This window comes from Zonotrichia albicollis, chromosome 17 (assembly GCF_047830755.1).
Source record: "Zonotrichia albicollis isolate bZonAlb1 chromosome 17, bZonAlb1.hap1, whole genome shotgun sequence".
Taxonomy (NCBI): domain Eukaryota; kingdom Metazoa; phylum Chordata; class Aves; order Passeriformes; family Passerellidae; genus Zonotrichia; species Zonotrichia albicollis.
In genome coordinates, this window is record NC_133835.1 from 15331499 (window position 1) to 15354964 (window position 23466).

At 55.6% G+C, this 23466-nt stretch overlaps 1 protein-coding gene across 2 annotated transcripts in view; it reads left to right on the plus strand.

Annotated features, from left to right (window-relative positions):
• The window catches only part of B4GALT5 (beta-1,4-galactosyltransferase 5), a 32468-nt gene extending 13141 nt beyond the window's left edge, over positions 1–19327 (plus strand). The window contains exons 1-9 of one of the 2 annotated variants that reach the window (XM_074553412.1): positions 3263–3282; positions 9041–9175; positions 11636–11749; positions 12503–12627; positions 13032–13148; positions 13869–14056; positions 14301–14423; positions 15229–15330; positions 16400–19327. In XM_074553412.1, the coding sequence (XP_074409513.1) occupies positions 9058–9175; positions 11636–11749; positions 12503–12627; positions 13032–13148; positions 13869–14056; positions 14301–14423; positions 15229–15330; positions 16400–16547 (1035 nt within the window). In that variant the 5' untranslated portion in view covers positions 3263–3282; positions 9041–9057 and the 3' untranslated portion in view covers positions 16548–19327. Of the gene's footprint in view, positions 1–3262; positions 3283–9040; positions 9176–11635; positions 11750–12502; positions 12628–13031; positions 13149–13868; positions 14057–14300; positions 14424–15228; positions 15331–16399 lie in introns of those variants that run through there. The other variant, XM_026796427.2, reaches the window with a different exon arrangement.
• The last annotated feature ends 4139 nt before the right edge of the window (positions 19328–23466 follow it).

Below are 23466 nucleotides of genomic sequence, written 5' to 3' on the forward strand. Positions count from 1 at the left end.
TGGCTCAATAGCCTTGTGACCGCTTATCTGGGATTAATGTGTAACTTAATGGCAGTGCTGGTGTGGTGCTGTGGTACAGGGTGGTGCCGATCTGCTCTCTAATTCCCCCTGCCCGTGATAAGGGTCAGGGCCTGCCCGTGCCTGGCGCCGGCGCTGCTGGCGAGGGTTGGGGTGTCTGGGAGGAGGGAAGGGCAGTGCTGGGGCAGCCAGAGCCTGCCCTGCACACGGTCTGTCCTGAAGGGCACAGGGGGTGGCACAGGCCTGGGGTGATGGAAGGAAGGGTTTTTCTTTTCCCTGTTCATGGCATCCCAAACAGACTCATGCCATTGCTCTTCTGCTGACACACAGGGAGGCGTCACGCAGGCTGGGATTTGATGGGCAGTCTCTTAGATGTTAAGTAAGTTCATAGATGGAGGGATGATTTTTTTCCAGTGAGGTCATTCCCTACACTGATAATGGAATCAGTTAATTTATTTACAGCAGCTGTGTTACCAGTTTGCTTGTCAGGCGGAAGAAAATCATATAAAAATATTGTGTGTTCCAAGGTTGCATAGCTCACAACAAAGCTAATAAATGTCTTGGGATATCAGAGTTCTTACAAAATCCCACAGGTAATGGTCTGTGTGTTGGAAGTTCCAAGTTGCACCCTCTCTCTGATAGCTTTTTTGCTTCTAATAAAACACAGCAGATGGAGAGGCCATTCAGTGTTGCCTTTAATTATTGCAGACAAGAACAACTCTGTAATCTGACTGTGGAGGCCAAGCTGCTGTGGGTCCTAAATGGGTACACTCACTGCATGGTGAGAGTACCCTTGGCAGGGAGCTCTGAGCTGCTGCCTTTGAAAATCTTGGACAACAATCATCCCACATGATTTGAAGAATTCCAGCTTGGAGAATTTTTTAGGAGTTGAAAGGGCTGGCAAGCCGGGCAGATGCATAGTGTGGAGGTGGGGCTGTGGCTGTGCTCCTTCCCTGGCTGCTGGCACGGCTGCTTTCCCAGGACCTGGCAATGTACAGAAAAGAAACCACAGCAGGGACAGTCTCGGGGTGTTGCTGCCGAGGGATCTCTCCTTGGTCTCCATGGTGCAAATCGCGTTTGCTGCAAAGCAGCCTCTGTACGGTCAGGGCTGAGGCAGCTCGGGGTGCTTTATTCCCGCGTGGCATTGCAGAGGTGGGGCTGTCTCGGGCCGTTTAGCCCCGGTGAGAGCGGAAGCAGCAGGTTCACGTCAGGTCAGAGGCCGCAGCTGCTGCAGGTGTCGTGCCGAGCAGGGCGGTGCTGCGTGTGCCAGGTGAGCCGGGCGGGGTGGCGCACTCTGCCCCTGCCGTGCCCCTCTGCTGGGCGTCCCCGCCTGCCCTGCGGAGCTCGGAGACACCGACAGGCTTGTGGCACAGGCCAGCCCTCCCCGGGGTGAGCGTCCCTGCCCTGGGATCCTCCCCGTGCGGGTCCCCTGGGCCGCCGCGTCGTGGGCGAGCTCAGCTGCAAGCGGTGCTTTCCCCGAGCTGGTTTTTTCAGGCGATGTATGTAGGACATGCTGGACCGTGCTCCAGCCATAAATGGCACCGGGAGCTCGCTGAACAGAGCGGGGAGCGCCCGCCGTCCTGGATGCTGCGGCACCGCCGTGCGCGGTGTGCGGGGCCCTGCCCCGAGTGCGGCCGGGGGAGCGGAGCCCCTGCCCGGTGTGCCGGTGGGCAAGCAGAGCCCTGCCCCTCGCAGCCCTGCCCGGTGTGCCGGTGGGCAAGCAGAGCCCTGCCCCTCGCAGCCCTGCCCGGTGTGCTGGTGGGCAAGCAGAGCCCTGCCCCTCGCAGCCCCTGCCCCGTGTGCCGCCCCTCCTCGCAGCCCGGGCCAGCCGCGTGTGACAGGCAAGGCACTGACCTGGAAGAGCCTCTCGGACCCCCTTGGAACGGCTCCCTTGCAGCAGGCATGAGGCTGTGCATGTGATAACCCTTTTTGTTCAGCCACGCTGAACTTGTAAAACATGCTTGAAAAATCAGGTCTGTGGTTTTTTTGGGGGGGGAATAGCCAAAACAGCAGAACCTGTTCTCTTTTTCTCCATCAAAGTCAGGGTGTTAAAAGGCCAGGCAGTGCAGTTTGTGGTGTGTGAACTGAGTCAGTAGATCCATTACTCTTAAGTTGTTTTTTGACAGTTTCCAATGGGTACTCTCCAATGGGTATAATCTCCTAATTTGCAAGACTAACAAATCAATGATTTCAAAATCTATTTAACTGGTGTTTGATGTGTATGGAAATTTAAAATCCAAATCCGTCTCCTGTTCTCTGCTGTGGTCTGACTGTATTCTAGATTGCTTCCAGCAGGTGAAGGACAGCACTGGTGGGCTCTCTACTGACTGCATTTCCTCGGCAGTGCCACTCCACATGTCCCCGTTTTCCTGCGTGTCCTGTGGCTGCCTGGTTGAGCAGGATGCCCAGGCTGGTGGCAGGGCCTGCCTGCAGTGGAGGATTTCCTTTGTCTCCTGCAGCAGTTCCAGTTCCCAAGGCCCAGGGGATGAGGAGTTGTCCCCTTGTCCTTCCCTGCCCTCCTGCTTCAAGGACAGTGCTGGGGAGGTTCTGCCTGTTTTTTCCTCTCCCTTGCTCGCCCAAGCGTTCACTTAATTCTTATTTATTATTTTTCTTAATGAAAGCTCTCCCTCTGTTTGTTCATCCTGATCCTCCATGAGCACTGGGCTCAGGCGCTGAGATTCCTGATGCCATCGGAGGGTGTCCAGGAGGCAGGAATTCCCACCCCTTTGTCTCCTAATGAACAGAAGGAACAGGCGCCGGGCTGTGAGTGTTTGGAAGTGCAAATGTTTGCTGTGGTAGCAGCAGCCGGTGCTGGCAGCCCCGAGGTCGGGTCGGTGTCGGTGTCAGCGGCTGCTGAAGAGCCTTTGATTGCTCATTTGTGGTGGCTGCGTTTGTGCTCTGCCTGCCCGGAATGTGCTGCCGGCGGATCCCTGCTCCTCCGGGGAGCCGTTGTGCCGATCCTGGTGAAGGGAACGGGATGGGGAGAGCACACTGGCTGGAGATGGGCACGGAGGGGTGGAAAATAGCCAGGGCATGCAGCCGTGTGCAATCGCATCTCCTGAATGGCAATTAAAGCAGGAGAGTCTGGATCTCTCGAGGAAGGGTAATATTTAACTTGGGCAAGTGCTTGTTGTGCTCTGTGCTCCAGCCTGCACGTGTCACTGTGCCCTTCCTCAGAGAGAGCTGCAGCAGAGACCTGCATTGCTCTTGGGATTTGCAGAGCCCGGTGTGATTCTACAGCCATCCCTGCATTACATTACACAGGTAACTGTGTGCTCCTGGCTCTCCCCTGCTCGGAGCTGGGTTGGCACATGTTGGCACTGCACCTGGCCTGGCACCACTGCCAGCCCCGCCTGCTGCTGGGGTGCAGGGCTCCTTCCTCGGCTGCTTTGGGGCTGTGGGTGTTTTATGAGTTCCCTTCTGGGCTTTCCTGTGTGTGCAGAGCATGTTGTGCTCCCCTTGCTGGGTATCCTAAAGCAGTGCAGTGGCACAAACACCTCCGTGCAGGCAGCTGTGGCAGTGCAAATGGAAGTTGCCACCTTAAATGTGTGCCTGAAAAATTTAGTGTCTCTTAGTATAATACGAATTTTCCCCCCTTTGCTGAGGCTTCCCCAGGGTCATTTTTCTGTAGGACAGTTCAGGTACAAATTTCCCATATTCAGGTTTTGACTGAGTGTTGCTTTAGCCTCCCATCTTCCTGCTTGCTGTGTGCACGTGCAAGCTGCCAACTTGCCAATTTTGGGAACAAGTGGCTTGTAATTACCAGCTCAGTGCTGCTGCTGCACTGTTAATTCTTAGGCCATTTAATGTATCAAATTATTCCTTCCTGTGCTATTTAGAGGCAAAGGGCTAAGTAACAGTGATGGCATTAATATTAAATTCTCTAAAACTAATAGGAACCTCTTATTTAATTGTTCTGGCACTCATCATGTCTGGGGAATACAGTGCCACTGGAAAGCTAATGGAGACAGACGTCTCACGGTGTATTAACGCTGGGATGCTGCTACTTTTCCTAGTTGGGTTATTTATGAGTTAAGACTATCGTAACTGTCTATCAGTGCCTTAGAGGCTTACTTTGATTAAACCCCTTTATATTGCTAATGCTAATGGAGCTGGATTGATGCTGGGGATCTGCGGGGAGAGCTTAGCAAAAGGCTTAACGCAGACATGACTCTGCTGGTTTTGCTGTCTCTGGGCCCTGCGGGAGGCGTCTGCAGCAGGCAGGACCCCCCAGCCCTGCAGGGTGACCTGGGCACCCCCCTGCTGCCTGTGGGACCCTCCTCCCTTTCCAGTCACTGCTGCATCTCCCATGGGAGGTGTCCCACGCGCTCTGCTGGGCACCTTGTGCCCATTCCCAGCAACTGGCAGAGTGTTCAGCAGGAGTTTCCCTGGGGGTGCACTGGTTTGTGACTGTGCAGGTTGAAATGGGGGCTCTGGGGGCTGGCAGGGATTGTTCTTGCTGGTACAGGGCTCCAGGTGCTGGCGGGAGAAGGCTGCACGTAGCACTGAGACCCTGATGAGCCCAAACAGCCCCTCTGTGCTTCTGCAGCACGAGTGCGCTAATGAATGGGAAAATGCTGAATGTGACAGAAAGCCCTAAGTGTCAAAGCAGAGGAAGGCTGGCTCCTTCCTCAGGAAAGCCTGGCTGCCGTGCTGGATGCTGATACTGCTGCAGGCATGCAGGGCAGCTGTGAGCCACTTGGCCCCTCTTCCTGCCCCGGCTGCAGGGGCTGTGTCCCCCAGCCCGGGGCTCCCCGCTGTCCCTGCAGCTGCAGGAAGGTCCCGTGTCAGGGTCAGCAGTGGGACGTGTCACTCTGCCCCCGTCAGTCTGTGTCGGGGGCTGGCACAGACCGCAGTCAGTCCTCTTCCAAATCAGCTCCCAAGCTGCAAATTACCCTGTTGCCTCTTCTAGTATGTATCATCATGATGAAACCAATTTTCCATGGGAGAGTCAGCTGTTTCTTGATTAGAAGTGCTCCGAAAATACTAACAGAGAAATGATTACAGGAAGACTTCAGTGCTCATTTATGTAATTGGACTTTACTTCCCTGGCTGAAGTTGTTGCATCCACTCCTGGCTGGAGTGAGCACTGGCTCTCCCAGTTTGCTTGTGAGCAGAGAGGTTAGGGTGCAGCATCCCAAGGGGTGCCATGCCCTGGGGTGCAGCCACCTGCCTCTGTTCCAGCTGGTGACAAGCTGTCGTGTTTTCTGTGTGTTTAAATCACAGCAGGATTGACTTGTCCTTTAATGAACCAACAAGAATAATCTTCAGGCAGTTATTTGAGCAAATGGATTCTTAAATTCTGCTTGTTTTCTGGGTGGGGAATGAGGATTTGCTGGAAATTAATAGGAGAAGGAACAGCTCCCATCTCCCATGCTGTCCCTGTCCAGCTGCCCAGTGGCAGCAGCCGGGCTGTTGGCACTCTGTGCTGTGCTCTGCAGCCCCGCATGCTCACAGGGAAGAAAGGCAGAAGGCCGATGCAATTTCGGAGATCATCCTGTGTGATGAGATTAGCAATATTTCACAACAGGGAGAATTGCTTTCTGGCTGAGCCACGGCTCAGGCCAAGCCCAGCACGAGCCTGTGTCTGCAGCAGGGAATGCTCGGGGTGATGGGCATCTGCTCTGGGAAACGCCTCTGGGTACAGGGGCCCTGGGCTCTGCAGGGTCGGCCAGGTCAGGCTTAATAAATTTAAAACATGGCTAATTTGCTCATCAAAAGAGCAGTAAATGGAGGAGGAGTGAGATTTGAGCTCGGTACAGCAATTCCCAAATGTTGGTGCAGCCCTGGCCACAGCAGCCCCTGGAGCTAATCTGAGTACCGTGTGTGCACAGGGAGTGAAGTGTTTACAATAACGTGGTTTAAATCCGATTTTCTGACCTGAAAGAATTGCATGTTCTGGATAAACACAGTGTTTGTGAAGCTTATCTCATGCAGTCAGTTTTGGGGGTAGGGTCGTGGGGGGCTGTTGATGTTGGGTGTTTGGCGTGTTGATGGTGCACCGTCCTTGGCCAGGTATCTCTTAATCATCTGTTCAAAGGGGTTAATATGTGAAGAGGCCGCTGCTGCTGACACAAAGCCGGTGTTGTTGCTGGCCGCTGCCCTGGATGCTGTGACAGCCTGCTCGGGATTGCCCTGCGAGCCGTGTCATGTGGCTGCGGCGGGGCCGGCTCGCTCTGCGCCGCGCAGGGAACAAACGGCGCTTTCAGCGCGCCCGACGAGCCTCCCTCTGCCTCAAACGCACCAGGGCTGCACGCTCAGCTGTCTCTCCTGCTCCTTCATGCTTCACCAAACCTGGATCTGCTTTACCCAGCCAGCAGAAGCATAATGAAGTAGAAAGTGAAATTACTTGATCAGCATCAGCGAGCTGTTTTCCAGCGCTGGCCCAGCTCCGTGTGCGCTGGGAGATGCGGACTGGCTGTCCCTTCCTGCGGCACCTGGGCCCGAGAGCAGCCCGGCTGAGCGCCTCCCGCCCCCGCGGCTCTGTGCTGGGCAGAGGAGCCGTGCCTGCCTCCTGAGCGGGCTCAGTGTTGGTGGCAGGGCTGTCCGAGCCGCCTGGAGGCGGTGCCTGGGCTGCGGTGCCCTGTCCCGCTCAGTCCGAGCCCGGCCATGCCCTGCCCGGGCTCTGGGGGATGCTGTGCCCGTGGCTGCATGCCCTGCCATGCCCTGCCCAGCTCTGGGGGATGCTGTGCCCATGGCTGCATGCCCTACCATGTCCTGCCCGGCTCTGGGGGATGCTGTGCCCGTGGCTGCATGCCCTGCCATGTCCTGCCTGGCTCTGGGGATGCTGTGCCCGTGGCTGCATGCCCTGCCATGCCCTGCCTGGCTCTGGGGATGCTGTGCCCGTGCTCTGCCCTGCCATGCCCTGCCCAGCTCTGGGGGATGCTGTGCCCATGGCTGCATGCCCTACCATGTCCTGCCTGGCTCTGGGGATGCTGTGCCCGTGCTCTGCCATGCCCTGCCCAGCTCTGGGGGATGCTGTGCCCATGGCTGCATGCCCTGCCCTGCCCGGCTCTGGGGCTGCTGTGCCCATGGCTGCATGCCCTGTCATGTCCTGCCCGGCTCTGGGGGATGCTGTGCCCGTGCTCTGCCATGCCATGCCCTGCCTGGCTCCGGGGATGCTGTGCCCGTGGCTGCATGCCCTGCCATGCCCTGCCTGGCTCTGGGGATGCTGTGCCCATGGCTGCATGCCCTGCCATGCCCGGCTCTGGGGATGCTGTGCCCATGGCTGCATGCCCTGCTTGCTGCTGCCTGCTGGTAGGGCCTGGTGCCAGCAGCAGGGTGGCTGCTGTCACTGGGCAGGACGTGGCCTTGGGGACCAGGTGCCCCAAACACCAACATGGTGGTGGCACACCCGAGGCAGGGCTGTGGCTGGGCCTTGCTGAGAAGCTGCACCAGAGCTCGCTCTGGTTTAAGCTGTAGCTGCCACCAGCTGACCTGGAGGCCGCTCTGGTTCCAGAGCTGGCCCCAGAACAGGTGGCTGAGCCAAGAGGGTTTGAGCTTTGTCTGAGGCAGCTCCTGCTCATTGCTGTGAAACCGCTGGCTTAAGATGCCGTCCGTGCCCCAACTGCAAAGGGTACACACGTGTGAAGGGAGGGGCTGGAAATGGACATTAAAAAATTATATTTCAAGATGTTTAGTTGCCAAGCACTTCATGCAGTTGACCCCCTTCTTTCTGAAAATCCAGTGATTCCTCATGGCTCAGGGACAGGCTGGGCATGGGCAGCAGCTGGGCAGGGCTCTGGGCATGACGTGGGGCTCCATCCCCCTTTCAAATATTTACTTTACTGTGTGAAAACAAAATACATTTGGGATTGGGAAATGTGGGCAGCCTTTCTGGAGCAGCCTCAGTGTGTGGGTGCAGAAGGGGGGTGGCTGTGGGGGTGCAGGGTGTGTACCCTGCGGTGGGGACCCCGCTCTCCTGTGGCAGTGCCATATCCAACCTGTGCTCCCGGTGCCTCCAGCCATGGCTGTGCCTTCCTGGTGCTGGTAGCTGCTGGTGTCAGTGTGTGCCTGCTGTACAAATGACCTGTCTGGAATGGGTGTTTCCTGGTGACATTGCATCAGCTACTGCCCTCCTCTGAGCAGGGTCTCTGTTGTTTCCTTGGCCCAGTGCCCTCTTTATCCCTCCTGGAGTGTCTTTTGACCTGGTTTTTTAATTACTAGTGCAGAATAGGCCTTCTAGGCTGCCCCTTCTCAGTATCTTCATGTCAAGATTTTATTTGTTTTCCGCTTCATTCTTAAGCCTCAAACTCCACCAAGAGGGTTGTGGCTGGCACCGTGATGCTGGCGAGGGGTGCTGTGCACGGTGTCTGTCCTGCTGCCCCTGTGGGTGTCCGTCCTGCCCTGCCATGGGAGCTGCTGGGGACACAGGGCTGTGCTTGCTGCTGTTGCTTTGGGGCCTGGTGCTGCCAGCTGGGTGTCAGCTTAAACTGAAACCTAATCGGGCTCAGCCTGAGCTGTGCCAGGGCACGGGGTCAGCAGGAGAGGAGAGGGGGAAGGAACGTGGCTGGGGAGCTGCCCTGGGGACCCAGGGCTTGTGCTGCTGCCCGCCCGGGGGTGTGACATGCTGGGGGCTCATGTGCGGATGCTTTTTGTGGTGCTTTCTGTGGTGCCTCTGCCTGGCAAGTGCCAGCCCTCGGTGCTGCAGTCTGAAACAGCTGCCCTTCTCCAGGCACACAGCTGGGTTTCCTGTTATAATGAGATTTCCTAATTAAACCTCCCTAATTAAGCAGCCAAAGGTGCTGTTGGTGAAGCTGCAGTGCTGTCTCTCAGCCTGGCAGTCAGGTTTGGCTGGGCACATCCCCCTCGTCACCAGCTGGGTTCCCACACGTGCCCTACGCCTCCACTGCCCGATTCCCTGCCCTTCCCAGCTCTGCTGCAGCACATGCAGCCCAGGGATCCTTCTGGCATGGCAGCTGAAATCAAGCAGGAGGCTGCCAGTGCTTCCAAAAGACCCTGATTTCTTTTCCCTGCAAAAGCTGATGCTGATGGAAATATTCCTTTTCCTTCCTCCTTGCAGTGAACACCTACCTCTTCATGATGCAAGCCCAAGGCATCATGATCCGTGAGAACATGCGAACTATAGGAGCTCAGGTGTACGAGCAGGTGGTCCGCAGTGCCTATGCCAAGAGGAACAGCAGCGTCAATGACTCAGGTACTTCTTGAATAACTGTAATTTTGATTCAAGGTCCCATTCTCATTGAAAATTAAGTTGAAGGCATTAATTTATACTGGTAAATGCAGGGTGGAAGCCTTGATTAATTGTCTTTTATTTTTAAATATAAAATATATATGTAACATAAAAATACCCTATATATAGAGAGAGAGACACTGTCAAAACATAAAAATTTTATTTATTTATTTATATGTGTAAAAAGTTCAAATGCTTCTAACTTGTATAAGGAGTGAAAATCTTGAAAGGTCTGAAGTGATGGGATTTGATCTGAAAACCTCTTTGCTTTCCAGGAATTCAACTTGTAGCTTCATCCAGTCTGAGGGTAAACACTTTCAATTCAGTGCAAGGATCAGGTTTCATATTTAAAAAATACCATCCCAGGCGTGCGCCTGCGCAGAGCCCTGGCTCTGGGCACGTGGAGGAGCTGTGCCCGTGAGCTTCACTCTTCCCGTGCGAGCATGAACCGAGCTGGCTTGGCTGGAGATCTGCCACAAATAATGTGCTGAGCTCTGGGCAGGATGTGGGGAGTGGAGCGCAGGCTCGCCCTCCCAGCCCCTCATCATCCCACACAGGAGCACGTGGGGCTCCGAGCTGTGCTGTCCGCGTGGTGCAGTGGGGCAGAGCTGCCCTGGCTGTGTGCGAGGCACTGCTGCTGGGCTGGGGACGCCAGCCTGTCCCCTCCCTGCTGGCACGTCCCCACGCGCTGGGGCTGTTGGCACCAGGCTGGCATGGGGCGCTCGGCTCCTCGCCCGCTGGGGTTCAGCAGCAGAGCAGGGGCTGACAGAGTTTTACAAGGCAGGATCATTTTCTCATTAGCAGCAGTATGAGCCGTGTCCTTGGTGCCCAGCCTGCTGAGGTGCAGCCACCAGTTCAGCTGTGCCCTGGCTGGGATGGCACGGGAGGGGAATTATCGACTTAGGAGGAGATGAACACCCCGGGTCACCCCTGTGCTGCACCGAGTCAGCCAGGGCAGCCACCCCGGGCTATTTTTAAGACTGGAAACATCAAGTAAAACAGAGGCAGGGTGAGGAAGTGGCTGATCCCCTGAAGGGAGGAGGGTTAGAGGCTTCATTGCTTCTGCTGGAGGTGGTGAGAGCCTTCATCCTGCTGGGGGCTCTGGCCTGGGGGGCATCAGGTGATTCAGGAACCTGTGTCCCCCACAGTGCCACTGACACCAGTGCTGCTGCCATACTGGGCTTTGCTTGAACCTCATCCCAGTCAGTCCCAGCTGCGCGGGCACGTGAGGACACTGTCCCTGCCCAGGAGCCCCAGCCACGAGGACAGTTTTAGCACATGGGAGCACCGTGCGCCGTCCTTGGGCGACCTTCCCTGGCAGGCAGGTCAGGGCAGGCGCAGGATGGCTGGTGGTGGCGTCTGGAAAGCACTTGGTGCTGTGGTCACAAGGACTGCACTAACACTGGGGTCAGAACCTTCTCTCCCTGACAGATTTTGGGTGTCACTGCCTGGGGAATGCACTGTCCCATGGCAGCGAGGCCCTGTGACAGCTGCGAGAGGAAACCCAGCAAAAAAGGCAGCCCTTGGTAAAAAGGAGCAATTGAGCTTCGCTGTGGGCAGGGACCTGGGCTGAGTACTGCGGGTATGCTCTGGTAATGGGAGTTTACCGGGAAAATTGCCTCTGGAAATTTGGAGCAGTATCAAGCAACCAAAATAACATCTATCCTACTTGAGAAGCCCTTAGGTTCTGTGTACAGCTCATCTTGAGTTTTGAGATAGTTTGGATACTGTTTACTTGAGTGAATAAACAAGGTTACTGACATGATGTTACATACTAGCACCCACAGCAAGCGGCTTGTTCAGGTGGAAAACCCTCAAACATCCTCAGGTGCAGGCTGGGGGGCTGCCCCGGAGGTGCAGGGATGTTAAAGGGGATGGGGAGCTCGGGGCTCCTCTGCTCTTGCACGGCAGGAAGCCAAGGGAAGTCTGCGTGTAATGTGAGAGTTTGTATTGATCCTTTGAGGAGGATTCCAGGCAGGATTGCCCTGTGCAGGGTACTGCGCTGGCAGTCCTAGCTGGCATTGAGACTTGCCTCTCTCCTGCTGGGAAAGGCCCTGCTGGAGGAGCACATCTCCCCTTGCTGTGCTGGGGTCCTTCAGGGACAAGGCGCTGGTAGCTTTTCCTTTCAAAAGTCACGTGCTCCTTTGGATGCTCAAAATTCCTCCTTTGGCCAGAAAATGCAAAGGTTTCTTTGGTGTGGTGCTAAGGCTCCTGCAGGCACCTGTCCCAGGATGGGGATGAGCGCCCAGCTGGGTTGCAGGGCTAGAGCACGTTCCACTGGGGACGCAGCTGTGCTGTTGGGGACATCCTCAGCTGAGGCTGACTTTGGAGTCTGCTCACAGTAGCATGGGGAGGTGGCTGGAAATCACAGATCTATAGCTCACGTGAAAGCTCCTCTCCTTTTTTTCTTTTTTTCCCCCCCAGATTATCCTCTTGATCTGAGCCACAATGACACCTTTCTGCAAGCCACAACGTTTCTTCCTGAAGACTTTACCTACTTCCCCAACAATACCTGTCCTGAGAGGCTCCCTTCTATGAGTGAGTGGCATTCCTGTCGCCCCATGCCCCTCTCCTGCTCCCCGTGGCTTTGGAGGGCTCTCAGTGGCATTCCCAGCCTCACCACCACTGCACCTTTCCCTGCCAGGCACCTGGGGATGAATGGGAGCACTGTTCAGAGCCAGCTCCCTCCTGGGAAATCATTGTTTACCCACCCTCAGGAATTAATCCCTGCTGTGTCGGAGGCATGTCTCCCTGCTGAAGTAGGAGCCCATTGCCTGGCAAACACAAACAAAAGAGGGATTGTGTGCTGGGAGCCGGTGGAAAGGCTCTGCCAGCCCTTTTCCAGGGGCAGTGACGGCGGGGTGGCTCCCTGTGCCTCGGCAGTGCTGCCAGCCCCAGCCCCGAGCTGTGCCAGGGCTGCTGTGGGACATGGGCTGGGCCCCTGGGGGAAATGCTTCACCAAAGCTGCCCTCAGGTGGAAAACTGGGCTTCTGGGGGCAAGTGTTTCCAAAGGGGGGAACGCTCTCTGCTGAGGTGGGAGGTTTATTCTGCTGGAAACACGCAGGGAGGAGCAGAGGGGTACCCCTGGCGTGGGACTCTCATGGAGAGCTGCATCCAACAGCAGCCACAAAGGCTGAGGAGGCTGAGGTGTTACAGCAGCAGCATTTCCTAATTGCTTTTGCTGGGGCTGGAGGAAAGAAGCTGAGAGCTGGAGATGGAGGACAGGGATGGAGCAATTGCTGCCCCAACACCACAGCACGTCCTCACCTCTGTGCTTCTCCCGCTCCACAGAGGGCCCCATTGATGTAAATATGAGCGAGATCACCATGGAGGACATCCACCAGTTCTTCTCCAAAGACCCTTCCATCAAGCTGGGAGGGCACTGGAAGCCGAGTGACTGCCTGCCTCGCTGGAAGGTAACTGGGAGCTGGGCAGCAGAGGGGTGTTCATGGGAGCCCCTCTGCTGTGCTGCATCCTCAGAGCAGTGATGGGGGAGCTCTGAACTGTGCGAGTGCAGTGCCCAGGGAAGGAATAGTGAACTCAAGGGCTGCTTCAGTGTCCCCAGTGCTGGTCAGGGAGGACAAGGGGGCACTGCAGGTCTCCCTTCTCAAGGTGACACTGAATTTTTCCAAAGCAACAATTCCTCAAAAACTGGATAGGAAATCCATGTTTCGGGAGTTGGGAGGGTTTCAGTCTGCTCTGCATGGGAGAGCTTAGAGTGCTTGGTCAGTGCTGCTGCTGCTCCTGTAGCCCCAGCCCAGCCCAGCTGCTGCCCAGCCCGGGGTGGGGCAGTGGGTAAGGGCCCGTTCTCTGCTCTCAGGTGGCGATCCTGATCCCATTCCGCAATCGCTACGAGCACCTGCCCGTCCTCTTCAGACACCTCATTCCCATGCTGCAGCGGCAGCGCTTGCAGTTCGCCTTCTACGTCGTGGAGCAGGTGAGGCAGGGGGCAGGCACAGCTCTGCCCCGTCCCAGGAGTGTCCCTGCCAGGTCACACCTCTGGCGTGCCAGGTGCAGGCTCATGCTGCAGTGTGTAAGTTGTCCCGTTCTGTCCAAAAGGGGCACAGCTAAGAGATTCCTGGTGCCTGGAAATTGCTGGTTTTATATGAAAAATAGAAATTGGGGATTTGTGGTGTTGTTTTTTTTTTTAATTCTGTTTAGTAGGAGTTATTTTTTAAAGAAAGCTTTGGACCAGGTATTTGCAGTTCAGACAATGATGCAGTTTTTTTGTATATCCCTGCAGTGGTTCCAGGCAGCATCCCCTAGGCACAGGAATGGCCTGACCAGAGTTAAGCATTTCATGTAGAACATGACTGTCATTTCATGTGTACATGGACCTCTCACTTAAGCTGTTTGGCTTAATCCACACAATAAGTGTGCCTCCATATTTAGCTCTAGCTAATACAGATTGATCAAAATTGGAGTTTTTTCCAAGTGTCTGAGAAACAAGGCTTCAGCATCTTTATTTTTACTCCTGTATTGTAAATTGGATATTGCAGTGTTGGTTGATCTCACTGGTCTGCTCCAATACATCGCTTCTTTCATGGTGCCAGTATGGGAGCTGGTTGCCCTCTGCAGTTTTCTAGGCAGGGCTGGGAACACGCACAGAGCAAGAACTGCAGGGACTCCTCTTGAGAAGGAACTTTCTCCCTGCCAGGCTGGAAACCAACCCTTCAACCGTGCCATGCTCTTCAACGTCGGCTTTCGGGAAGCAATGAAGGACTTGGACTGGGACTGCCTCATCTTCCACGACGTGGACCACATACCAGAGAACGACCGTAACTACTACGGCTGTGGGCAGATGCCCAGGCACTTCGCAGCCAAGCTGGATAAGTACATGTACCTGTAAGCACTGCTCTTCTCCCTACTGCCACAACTGCTGAGGGCACAGTGATAGATTTCATTTATCTATTTTTAAGGCAGAAAATGAGTCTGGGTTTTTTTCTCAGGCTTTGTGCAAAGGGAGCGTGAGAGGAAATGTCAGAGAGCATCGTCAGGGCTGGGGCTGTCCCATGGCAGCTGGGAGAGCCCCATGCAGGGGGCTCTGCCCTGACAGTGGGCTCTGCCCTGACCCTTCTCTCCTGCTCAGGCTCCCATACAACGAGTTCTTCGGGGGCGTGAGTGGCCTCACTGTCGAACAGTTCCAGAAGATCAACGGGTTCCCCAATGCCTTCTGGGGCTGGGGTGGCGAGGATGACGACCTCTGGAACAGGTACGGGCACTGTGGGCCCCGTGGTGGTTCTGTGAGCTGGGCCTGGCACTGATGCTCTGAGGGGACAATTGCCACCCTGGGCAGGGGCTGGGCTGGCTGTGCCTGCCCTGGCTGTGCTGGCTCTGTGGGCAGGGGCTGCCCCAGGCTGCAGGGCAGTGTGTGGGAAGCAGAAGGGTGCTGGCTGGGAGGCTGCTGGCTCTGTGCAGCGTCCCAGGCCCGGCTCTGTGCAGCGTCCCAGGCCCGGCTCTGTGCAGCTTCCCACTTTGAGGCCCGGCTCTGTGCAGTGTCCCTCTCTGAGGCTGCTGGCTCTGCAGTGTCCCAGGCTCGGCTCTGTGCAGTGTCCCACTTTGAGGCCTGGCTCTGTGCAGTGTCCCAGGCTCGGCTCTGTGCAGTGTCCCACTTTGAGGCCTGGCTCTGTGCAGTGTCCCAGGCCCGGCTCTGTGCAGTGTCCCACTTTGAGGCCTGGCTCTGTGCAGTGTCCCAGGCTCGGCTCTGTGCAGTGTCCCACTCTGAGGCCTGGCTCTGTGCAGTGTCCCACTCTGAGGCCTGGCTCTGTGCAGTGTCCCTCTCTGAGGCTGCTGGCTCTGTGCAGTGTCCCATGCTGCTGCTGAGCGGGCCCCGAGGTGCTGAGGGACGTGCCTGAGCCCAGGGCAGCGGGAGGTTTGTGTGGCTGCTCCGTGGGTGGGAAGGCTGAGCCATGGCCCCAGGAGCTCTGAGTGCAGCCCTGAAGCACTGCCAGCACAGCAAACACAACGGGTGATTATTTTTTGTTTATTTTATTTTATTTCTCCCCTTTCTAATGCAGAGTGCAGTATGCAGGCTACTCGGTGACTCGACCAGAAGGAGACACAGGGAAATATAAATCAATTCCCCACCATCATCGGGGTGAAGTGCAGTTCCTAGGAAGGCAAGTAAATTTTTTAAAGAATCCTAATACATCTTTCACAAACAACTTCAGGAGTTAACACTTGTAGCTGAGCAGCTGCTGGACAAGCAGTGCAGGCTCTGTTCTGCAGAGGGGCTGTAGGTTGCTGCTGCAGAGATCTGAGCTATCTGCTGGTCTTCTTTTGCAGCAGACTCGTTTTTGGGGGTGTTTCCATTTGAGTTTCCATCTTTAGCCCTACTTTTCATTTCTCTGTTGCACAGAATGCAGCCAGTCAGAGATGCTTCTCTGACTTCACTCTTGAAAAAGAGAAGTTGCTTTTGGGTTGAAAAAACCATATTTAGTCAAACCAGTGAAGCATGGCAGGCTGATAATGGCATGGGACTGAGCTCTGGTTCCTGGTACTTCCCCCTTTGTTCTCAGCCAGCACCTTCCCCTGCCTCATGGCACAGCCCTTCCCTGGTCCCTTCTCTGTGCCCAGCTCCCGCTCGCCCTGGGGCCTCCAGGCCCCCAGCACTGTGCTCAAGGGAGTCTCTGTCCTGCTGAGATATTTCTGACTATTTTCCTCTCACAACTCTCCTCTTTCTATTTCCTCATGCTGCCTCTCAGTGTGTTTGAGGCTGCTTTTGTGCACCAGCTGCAGTTTCCTTCCCTATATCACCATTCTGCTGGTTTTACTTCCTTGCCCCCATCCCTCAGACTAAAGCCATTTAGTTCTGTTCTTGTTCATGTCTGGTTTCATAAAGGTGGCAAGGACACGTCCCCCTTCAGCTGTGTCTCCCTGGGATGGTGTGGAAGGTGGGCTTGGCAGGACCCCTTTGGGCAGTTGCCACAGGTTGTTTTGGTGGCTGACTGCTTGCTGGTGGCACAGTGAGCATTTTGCCCTTTATCAAGGGATGGACTTCTCTGGAATTTTCTGGTATTTTCTAACACAGGGTATTCAAATGTGATGGTTGCCTTTATTCAGAAGTTCATTGCTCTGTAGCTGCTCCTGGGCCTGGCTCTTTGAACGGTGTTCTGGTAGTCCCGGGAGGAGTTTGCAGGTGCTATGAGATCCATGAAGTGACTCTGGCCTCTGGTTCTCGTTGCACAGGTACGCCTTGCTGAGGAAGTCAAAAGAAAGGCAAGCCCTGGACGGCCTCAATAACTTGAACTACTTTCCAAACGTCACATATGACGCCTTGTATAAGAACATCACTGTTAACCTGACACCGGAGCTGGCTCTGGTGACCGAATATTAAGAGCAGAAAATAACTTTGCTCTGCCCTCCACCAAGAAAGCACCACACTAGACTTTCTTTTCCAAGGGTTACTGAGGACAAGCAACACTTTGTCGAATGAAGGATCACAGTATTTTGGAGAATGAGGCTGAAAGTGCACGCACAAATTGCCCTAGCTGTACCAATCCAGACCGATACCTGGGCAGCGAGCTCAGCAGTCTCTTTATTTCTTCTGCCACTTGCTTTCTGGGTTTCAGGACAACAGTTCGACCTGCTGCTCTCGTCTCCACATTCCTCCTCTAGCAATCTCTGGCACTGGGACTCTCCTGGGATGCGCTCTCTCCTCCGGGAAGCGGCTCAGCTGAGGGACTCTGGCTGTTTGGCAGTGAACGTCGCGAGCAATTTGGGTGGCAACTGCCCTGGTGGGAGATCAGACGATTTCTGATGCCATTCTTCTATGTCTGTGCGGTTTTTTAAATGATCTGCTTGAAGTACATACAACAGAATCGCTTCTTAAAGAAGTGTAAGTGTAAATATGCTGTGTAAATCACCCCTTTTTATTTTTCTCCTATGGCTCAAGTCCAAGCGAGAGGTTTACATACGGCCACTCATTTTAGTCCTGAGTTCTGAAAACACTTGTGTGAGCATCACTGTACTTGTGCAAGGTGTTCCCTTTTAAGCCCCTGAGCCTGCTCGCATGATCCCAGCTGGGCATTTGCAGAAATGTTTGTGGGCCAGGGCCCAGAACCTTCCAGTGCAGTGGGTGAGAAATACAGCCGGGTCATCACTCATTCCAGAAACCACAGGGCTGGCTTGTTCAGGGAGGGTGAGGAAATGGGAATGTTTGTTACAAACCCTCCCTTTTCTGTCACTTTTGCAGCATGATGTGCAATGAGTCCAAAAGCCCTGTGGAAGGCAGTCCTGTGGCTGTGGCTCTGTCCCACTGACAGCAGGGCTGAGCCAGAGGGGCTGGGATGGAGCCACTGCTCCCATGTGAGCCCTTCCCACAGCAGCTTGCCCTCACTCTGGAACGTGCTGGAATGGTTGGGGAGGTTGGTTTAGTTTGTATTTATTGTGTAAATCCAACGCAGAGGTGCTGTCAGGGGCGGGCAGCACCTTGTGCTGTCCCCCTCGGTACCTGGCAGCACTGGCATGGGCACAGCCATGGGACGGGGTCCCAGCTCAGTGAGAGACATGAAGGACATGTGAAAATATGAGGACTGGGAGCCAGAGCTGGGTCTGACAGCCCACCCAGCCACCCAATGCCATCCCTCTGTCCTTCACACCGTGGGCAGGCTGCACTTCGGGCCCTGTCCCCACCAACACAGTCCAGCCCTTACACAGCACTGACACCACCACTTTCACTGGACCTCTCTGACTTAAAAGTAAATGCATTGGGTGTTGGTTTTAGTTTGTATTTCCACACAACAAGGGTGGGTACTTGACCTCCGAAGGACTTCAGCTCTTTCATTGCATTTTTTGCCTTCGGTTTCCTTAACTTCTCATGGTTTACACTGTTTCCTCAGTTCTGTGGACGTATGATCCCCATACGCATCTGTGGTGGGTGTGACTGCCCAGGGCATTCCTAACCTGTATCCAGAAAACGTTAGTTTAGAAAACACAAGTTTTGTGTAGATCTTATCGGCCGGCATGAGAGGACAGCGAGCCTGCCCTTGAAAAGCGCTGATGAGTTTGTAACTAAGTTTTAAAGTCTCTGAACTTACATGTGCTTTAAACTCGCTTCCCGAGGGAATTCAGCCTGGTTATTTATAGGCAGAGGTGAGGATTTGCTTTTTCTGGCGCATACAGCAATAAAGACTTTTGCTTCGGAGTCTTGATCTGTAATTCACGTGGACCCTTTCCGGGTGTTGAACCCGCGTTGCCCTGCCCCTCTTTTCTTTGCTAGAAACCTGTCTTTGTTTAATGGTGCTTCAAACAAGGAATGTATTTCAACTAGTCCAAGTTCACTACCCCGGAATCATGCATGTGTGTGTGAGTAAGTGTTGAACTACCTTAGTTGGGATCCTCAGCCTTCCATGTCCCTGACACCCGGCGCACCTGGTGTGGAACAAAAGCCGTTACCTCTGCTCAGAACTGCACTCTGCGGTTGGCACAGAAGGGTCCATCCCCAGCAGCATCCCATCCTTCCTTCTAACCACGTTGAGGTTTTTTTCCCTTTTTAAAATGTGGATTAACTGAAAATGTGCACTGTTCATCTTATCAGCTATGTCAAATACTGTATAGTAAATGTAACTGTTAAAAACATACTGTCAAGCGCATGTGCTGTTATGGTGTAAAAATTCTTGTATTATGGAGAACTTGTACATATTCTGGCAGCTGAAGTTCGACAAGGCCACTCGTTTGCCCCTTCCACGTCAGCGCCGTCACTCAGCCCTGCTGGAGGGCAGGTCCTGTGCGATGCTGATTTATTTTTTTAAATGAGCCATGTGGGTTTTATTTGCAAAACTATTTATTGACAGTTAATTCTCCATAAAGCTCTGCTTCTCTAAGGGAGGTACCGACTGAGCATCGGCCACGCACTTCAGGCCCCTCACCATCAGAAGTGGCTTTAAACTCTCAAGCAGCTTTCCATCATCATGGCTTTTGAGCTTACTGTTATGTTTTTAAGAGGTGCCAGGGGGACATTTTTGCACTGAAGATTAGTGTTTTACAACACACACACACTTCTCAGCAAAGCAATCCTTTGTGTCATTACATTTATTTACCCATGTGTTTGTACATTTTTGTATTTGTTAATTTATGAATGATTTTTTCAGTAAAAAATACATATCCAAGAACAGAGATTGCAGTGCTTTGCTTTTTTTTATTTTTTTTTTTAAACAGGAGGCTGGGGTGTGCTTTTTTGGTAGGAGGTGAAGTTTGTAAGCCCAGAGGGGTAAGTGTCAATGAGAGTTTGAGCAGTAAGGGTGAGCCCTTGATGCTAAAAGCTGGTAAGAAATTTCTCATTAGGATTTCTCATTAGGGCCAGAAATAAATAGAATGTGAGATGTGAATGCTCCCCAAACTCTTCCTGATGTGTTGGTGCCTAAGCCTTTTCTCCAAGCATCTGCTTCAGTGTAGTTCTGATGGAGGGGTTGGCTGCCTTAGGGTGTTAGGAAGGCACTTGGCTAAAGGTGGTGCAGGACTGGTGCTGGGGACTGTTGGTAATTGCATTTTTGGACAACAAACCCAGGCAGGCAGACAAGCTTCCTTGCAGCAGCTTTAAAATATCTTTCTCCTGCTCTGCAGCACACAGGCATGCTAGAATAAATAGCTGGCAGCCCCGGGTTGCTCCAAGCCTTGCCTTTTTTTAGCTCTCCGTCTTCTGGGAAGCTTCCTCCCACCCGCGGCGCTGGGCTGGAGCCGGGGGTGTCGGGCTCCTTCCAGCGCTGCCCCAGCGCCCGCGGGAGGGCGGCAGGGAGGGTGCGAGCCCCGGGGATCCTGCAGTGCCGGCGGGTCCTGACCCGCTCTCCCCGTGGGCAGCGGCGCTCGGCTGCTCCCTCGCCCCGCTGGCGGGGATGCGGATGGGCCGCGGCGGCTGAGCCCAACAGGCCGGGCTGGTCAGCCGGGACAGCCACAGGATGCCGGGACGGCTGGGAAATCCTCTCCACCAGCGCCGCCTGGAGCCGCACGGACGGTCCGAGGGCCGCGGGTGCGGTGCCACCTTCGGGAGCCTCTTGCACGGCCGGGGCCGCCTGCTCACCTGCGCGGCACCTTCTGGCGGCCGTGAACCCACGGGCCGCCGTGTGACAGGTGCCGTGCGCCGCCCCACCTCATCCCAGCGCTGCTGCCTTCCATGGCATTAGAACAGCTAATGGCATTATTAATGCCAATTAATGGGGTGACAGCCCCGGATCCACCCGGGTACCTGTGTGTATCAGGGGCTTTGTTATCAACAGCTGCCTCCAGCACAGGGCTCAGGGCTGATCGCTGAGCCGGACAAGCACATCCATTCACAGTTCAGAGCCGCTGCTGCGGCTGGAAACCTTTCCCGGGTGACCGAGCTGAGGAGCCTGGACACGGCCGGGCCGGCAGCCAGTCCTGGGGCGCACAGGGGTGACAGGGATGCCGTGCCTAACAGAGCTCGTTCCCGTGCGGGCTTAGAGCCTGTCGGGCGGTAAATGAACCACGGCCGGGCGTTACTGCAGCACAATGGGCAGTGACCGCCGGCACCGGGCCTAGAGGGAGCCCGGGCTGTGCCTGGGGCAGCTCCCCGAGCCCGGGTCACCTCCACTGGAGAGCCCCTGCCAGGCTCGGTCCGCGTCGCTGCCGGGGGCGTTCGGAGCCTGGTGCGAGCCCCGCTCCTCAGGATGGGCCGCGCTGGGGCTGCCCGGCCACGGCTGGCGAGCGACGGGGACCGTGGGGCGAGCGGAAAGGGCTCAGCCCCAAACCAGCCCGGGCGGCCGGAGGAGGGGAGCCCCGGGCCCCGGAGCCGCAGCCGGCTCAGCTCAACAAGCCGCAGGTGGGCTGGAGCCTCGGTGCCCCCGGAACCGGGCACTGGGCAGCGGGGCTGGGCTGGGGGCGCCGAGCGGGGCCGGGCTTTGGGTCCGGGCTGGGCCGGGCTGGCGGCGCGCGCTCCCACAGCGATCTCTGGCGGCGCCGGGAGGAGCGGCCCCGGCCCTGCCCGGCTGCGGGGCTGCGGCGCCGGTCCGTGCCCGTGTCCCCGTGTCCCTGTATCCCTGTATCCCCGTATCCCCGTGTCCCCGTGTCCCCGTGTCCCCGTGTTCCCGTGTCCCTGTATCCCCGTGTCCCCGTGTCCCCGTGTTCCCGTGCCGCCTGTCCCTGTGTTCCCGTGTCCCCGTATCCCCGTGTCCCCGTGTCCCCATGTCCCCGTGTCCCCGTGTCCCCGTGTCCCTGTATCCCCGTATCCCCGTATCCCCGTATCCCCGTGTCCCCGTGTCCCCGTGTCCCTGTATCCCCGTGTCCCCGTGTCCCCGTGCTCCGTGTCCCCACCTGCGGGGCTGCCACGCCGCGTCCCCACCAGCACACTGCAGCACCAGCCCTCTCCCGGAGAACACGGAATTCTCCTTGCTAGAGAGAGAACGGGGTCCTGTTCTTGCCGGAGGGCGAGAAATCCCAGTTTGTCGGAGAAATCCCAGTTTGTCGGAGAAATCCCAGTTTGTCGGAGATGTCGAGTGCAGAGGGAAAGCGCAGCCCCACGAGCCCAGGGGAGGCAGCCGGAGGCTTTGGCTTCTTGGCCTTGGAGGTGCCCCAGGCAGCCTTGTGACACCGTTTGTTTGGCCCAAAAGCCAGGTGTTGGGCTACAGTGAAGGAGGTTGGGATGTAAGCTGGGGCAGTCTGGGAAGGCATTTGGAAAAGGACACAGGTCTTTCTGCACATCCCACGACTCTGTCTTTAGAGTTTTTTTTCCACAGTGGGAAGTTTGTTGGGAGCTATGTGACTCTTGGAAAATCAAGGTGTCTTGAAGGCTTAACTCACTCATCCCTGCTCCCAAACCCCGTGCAAGCCACTGGCAGCAGCTGCTCCCTGGAAGCATCTCCTGTGTCCCACCAGGTGCAGTTTAGGATGTGGTGAATGTTTAAACTCGATCCTGCAGACTTTTCAAGCTCTCTCTCCTCCCGAGGCACTGCAGTCCCTGCTTTTCTTCCATGTCCATGGGCACTGCAATGTCTGCCTGTGGTTTATGCTGTCAGATTCCCGCTGCCCTCGTGGATCTGCCATGTGTGAGCTGGATGATGTGAATGAGTTCTTGGGGTTTTTCATGTTCTTATTTGGTAAACTTGGGTTGGCGTTCTGGGAAACTCATCCCAGTGCTCCACAGGGTCTGTGGATATAAATCTGCTCTGAACTCCTGCTTATTGCCAACATTTTTCAAACCAGATACCGAACAAGAGAGGGTTTTAGTTAACATAAACCAGAGGCAATTTATGATGACAAAGTATTGCAAGATGTGTGAGGGAAGAGACAAGCTGCTGAAATGTTTGGCTGAAGTGAAGAAGTGGAATGTTTTTCTCTGTTCAGTGGCGTCCCCAGGGCGGGCTGGGGCAGGGTGAGGAGGCTGCACAGCCCCAGCTGTCCCTGCCAGGCCTGGGGGGCTCTGGGGAGGATGGAGACCCGCGGTGCCCAGCAAACCCTGGCAGGGCCAGCCGGGTCAGACTTCTGGAGCTCAGCTGCTGTTCCGTTGCTGGGTTTGGGGGTTTGTTCTCTTTTCCTTTAAGGTACCTTGAGAGCGGGTGTTGGCCTGGGGTGTGTGTGGCCCTGCAGAGCCCCGGGGGTGGCTCCAGCAGCCCCTGACACGGCCAGATGCTGACAGCCCCAGCTCAGCGGGCTGGAAGCACTCACCGAGCCCCATTTTCCTGGCTGCTTTCCACCGGCCCAAGGACAATGGTTCCTCCTGCTGGGACCTGAGGGAGTTGGACCTGGAGAAGGACTTGGAGATGATCCCTGTGGAGATGGGGAACTCGGCTCTGAGATATCACGGGGTTTGAGATTAGCGTGGTCTAACACAGAGATATTTAAAAAGCTCTCTGCTTTTTTAGCAACGTGGAGCAGTGTGTGGGCTAATGGGGAAGTGTCCCTGCTCCAGGTGGGAATTGGTCTTTTCCCTCCCTGCCTGGTGCCCCGGGCTGGCCCGGTGCGGCAGAGCCGAGCTCGGCAATAGGTGGCACTGCTGGCACTGCCGGCAATAGATGGCACTGCTGGCAATAGGTGGCACTGCCGGCAATAGATGGCACTGCGGGCACTGCCGGCAATAGGTGGCACTGCTGGCAATAGGTGGCACTGCTGGTACTGCTGGCAATACGTGGCACTGTTGGCAATAGGTGGCACTGCTGGCAATAGGTGGCAATACGTGGCACTGCTGGCAATAGATGGCACTGCTGGCACTGTTGGCAATAGGTGGCACTGCTGGCACTGCCGGCAATAGATGGCACTGCTGGCACTGCTGGCAATAGATGGCACTGCTGGCAATAGGTGGCACT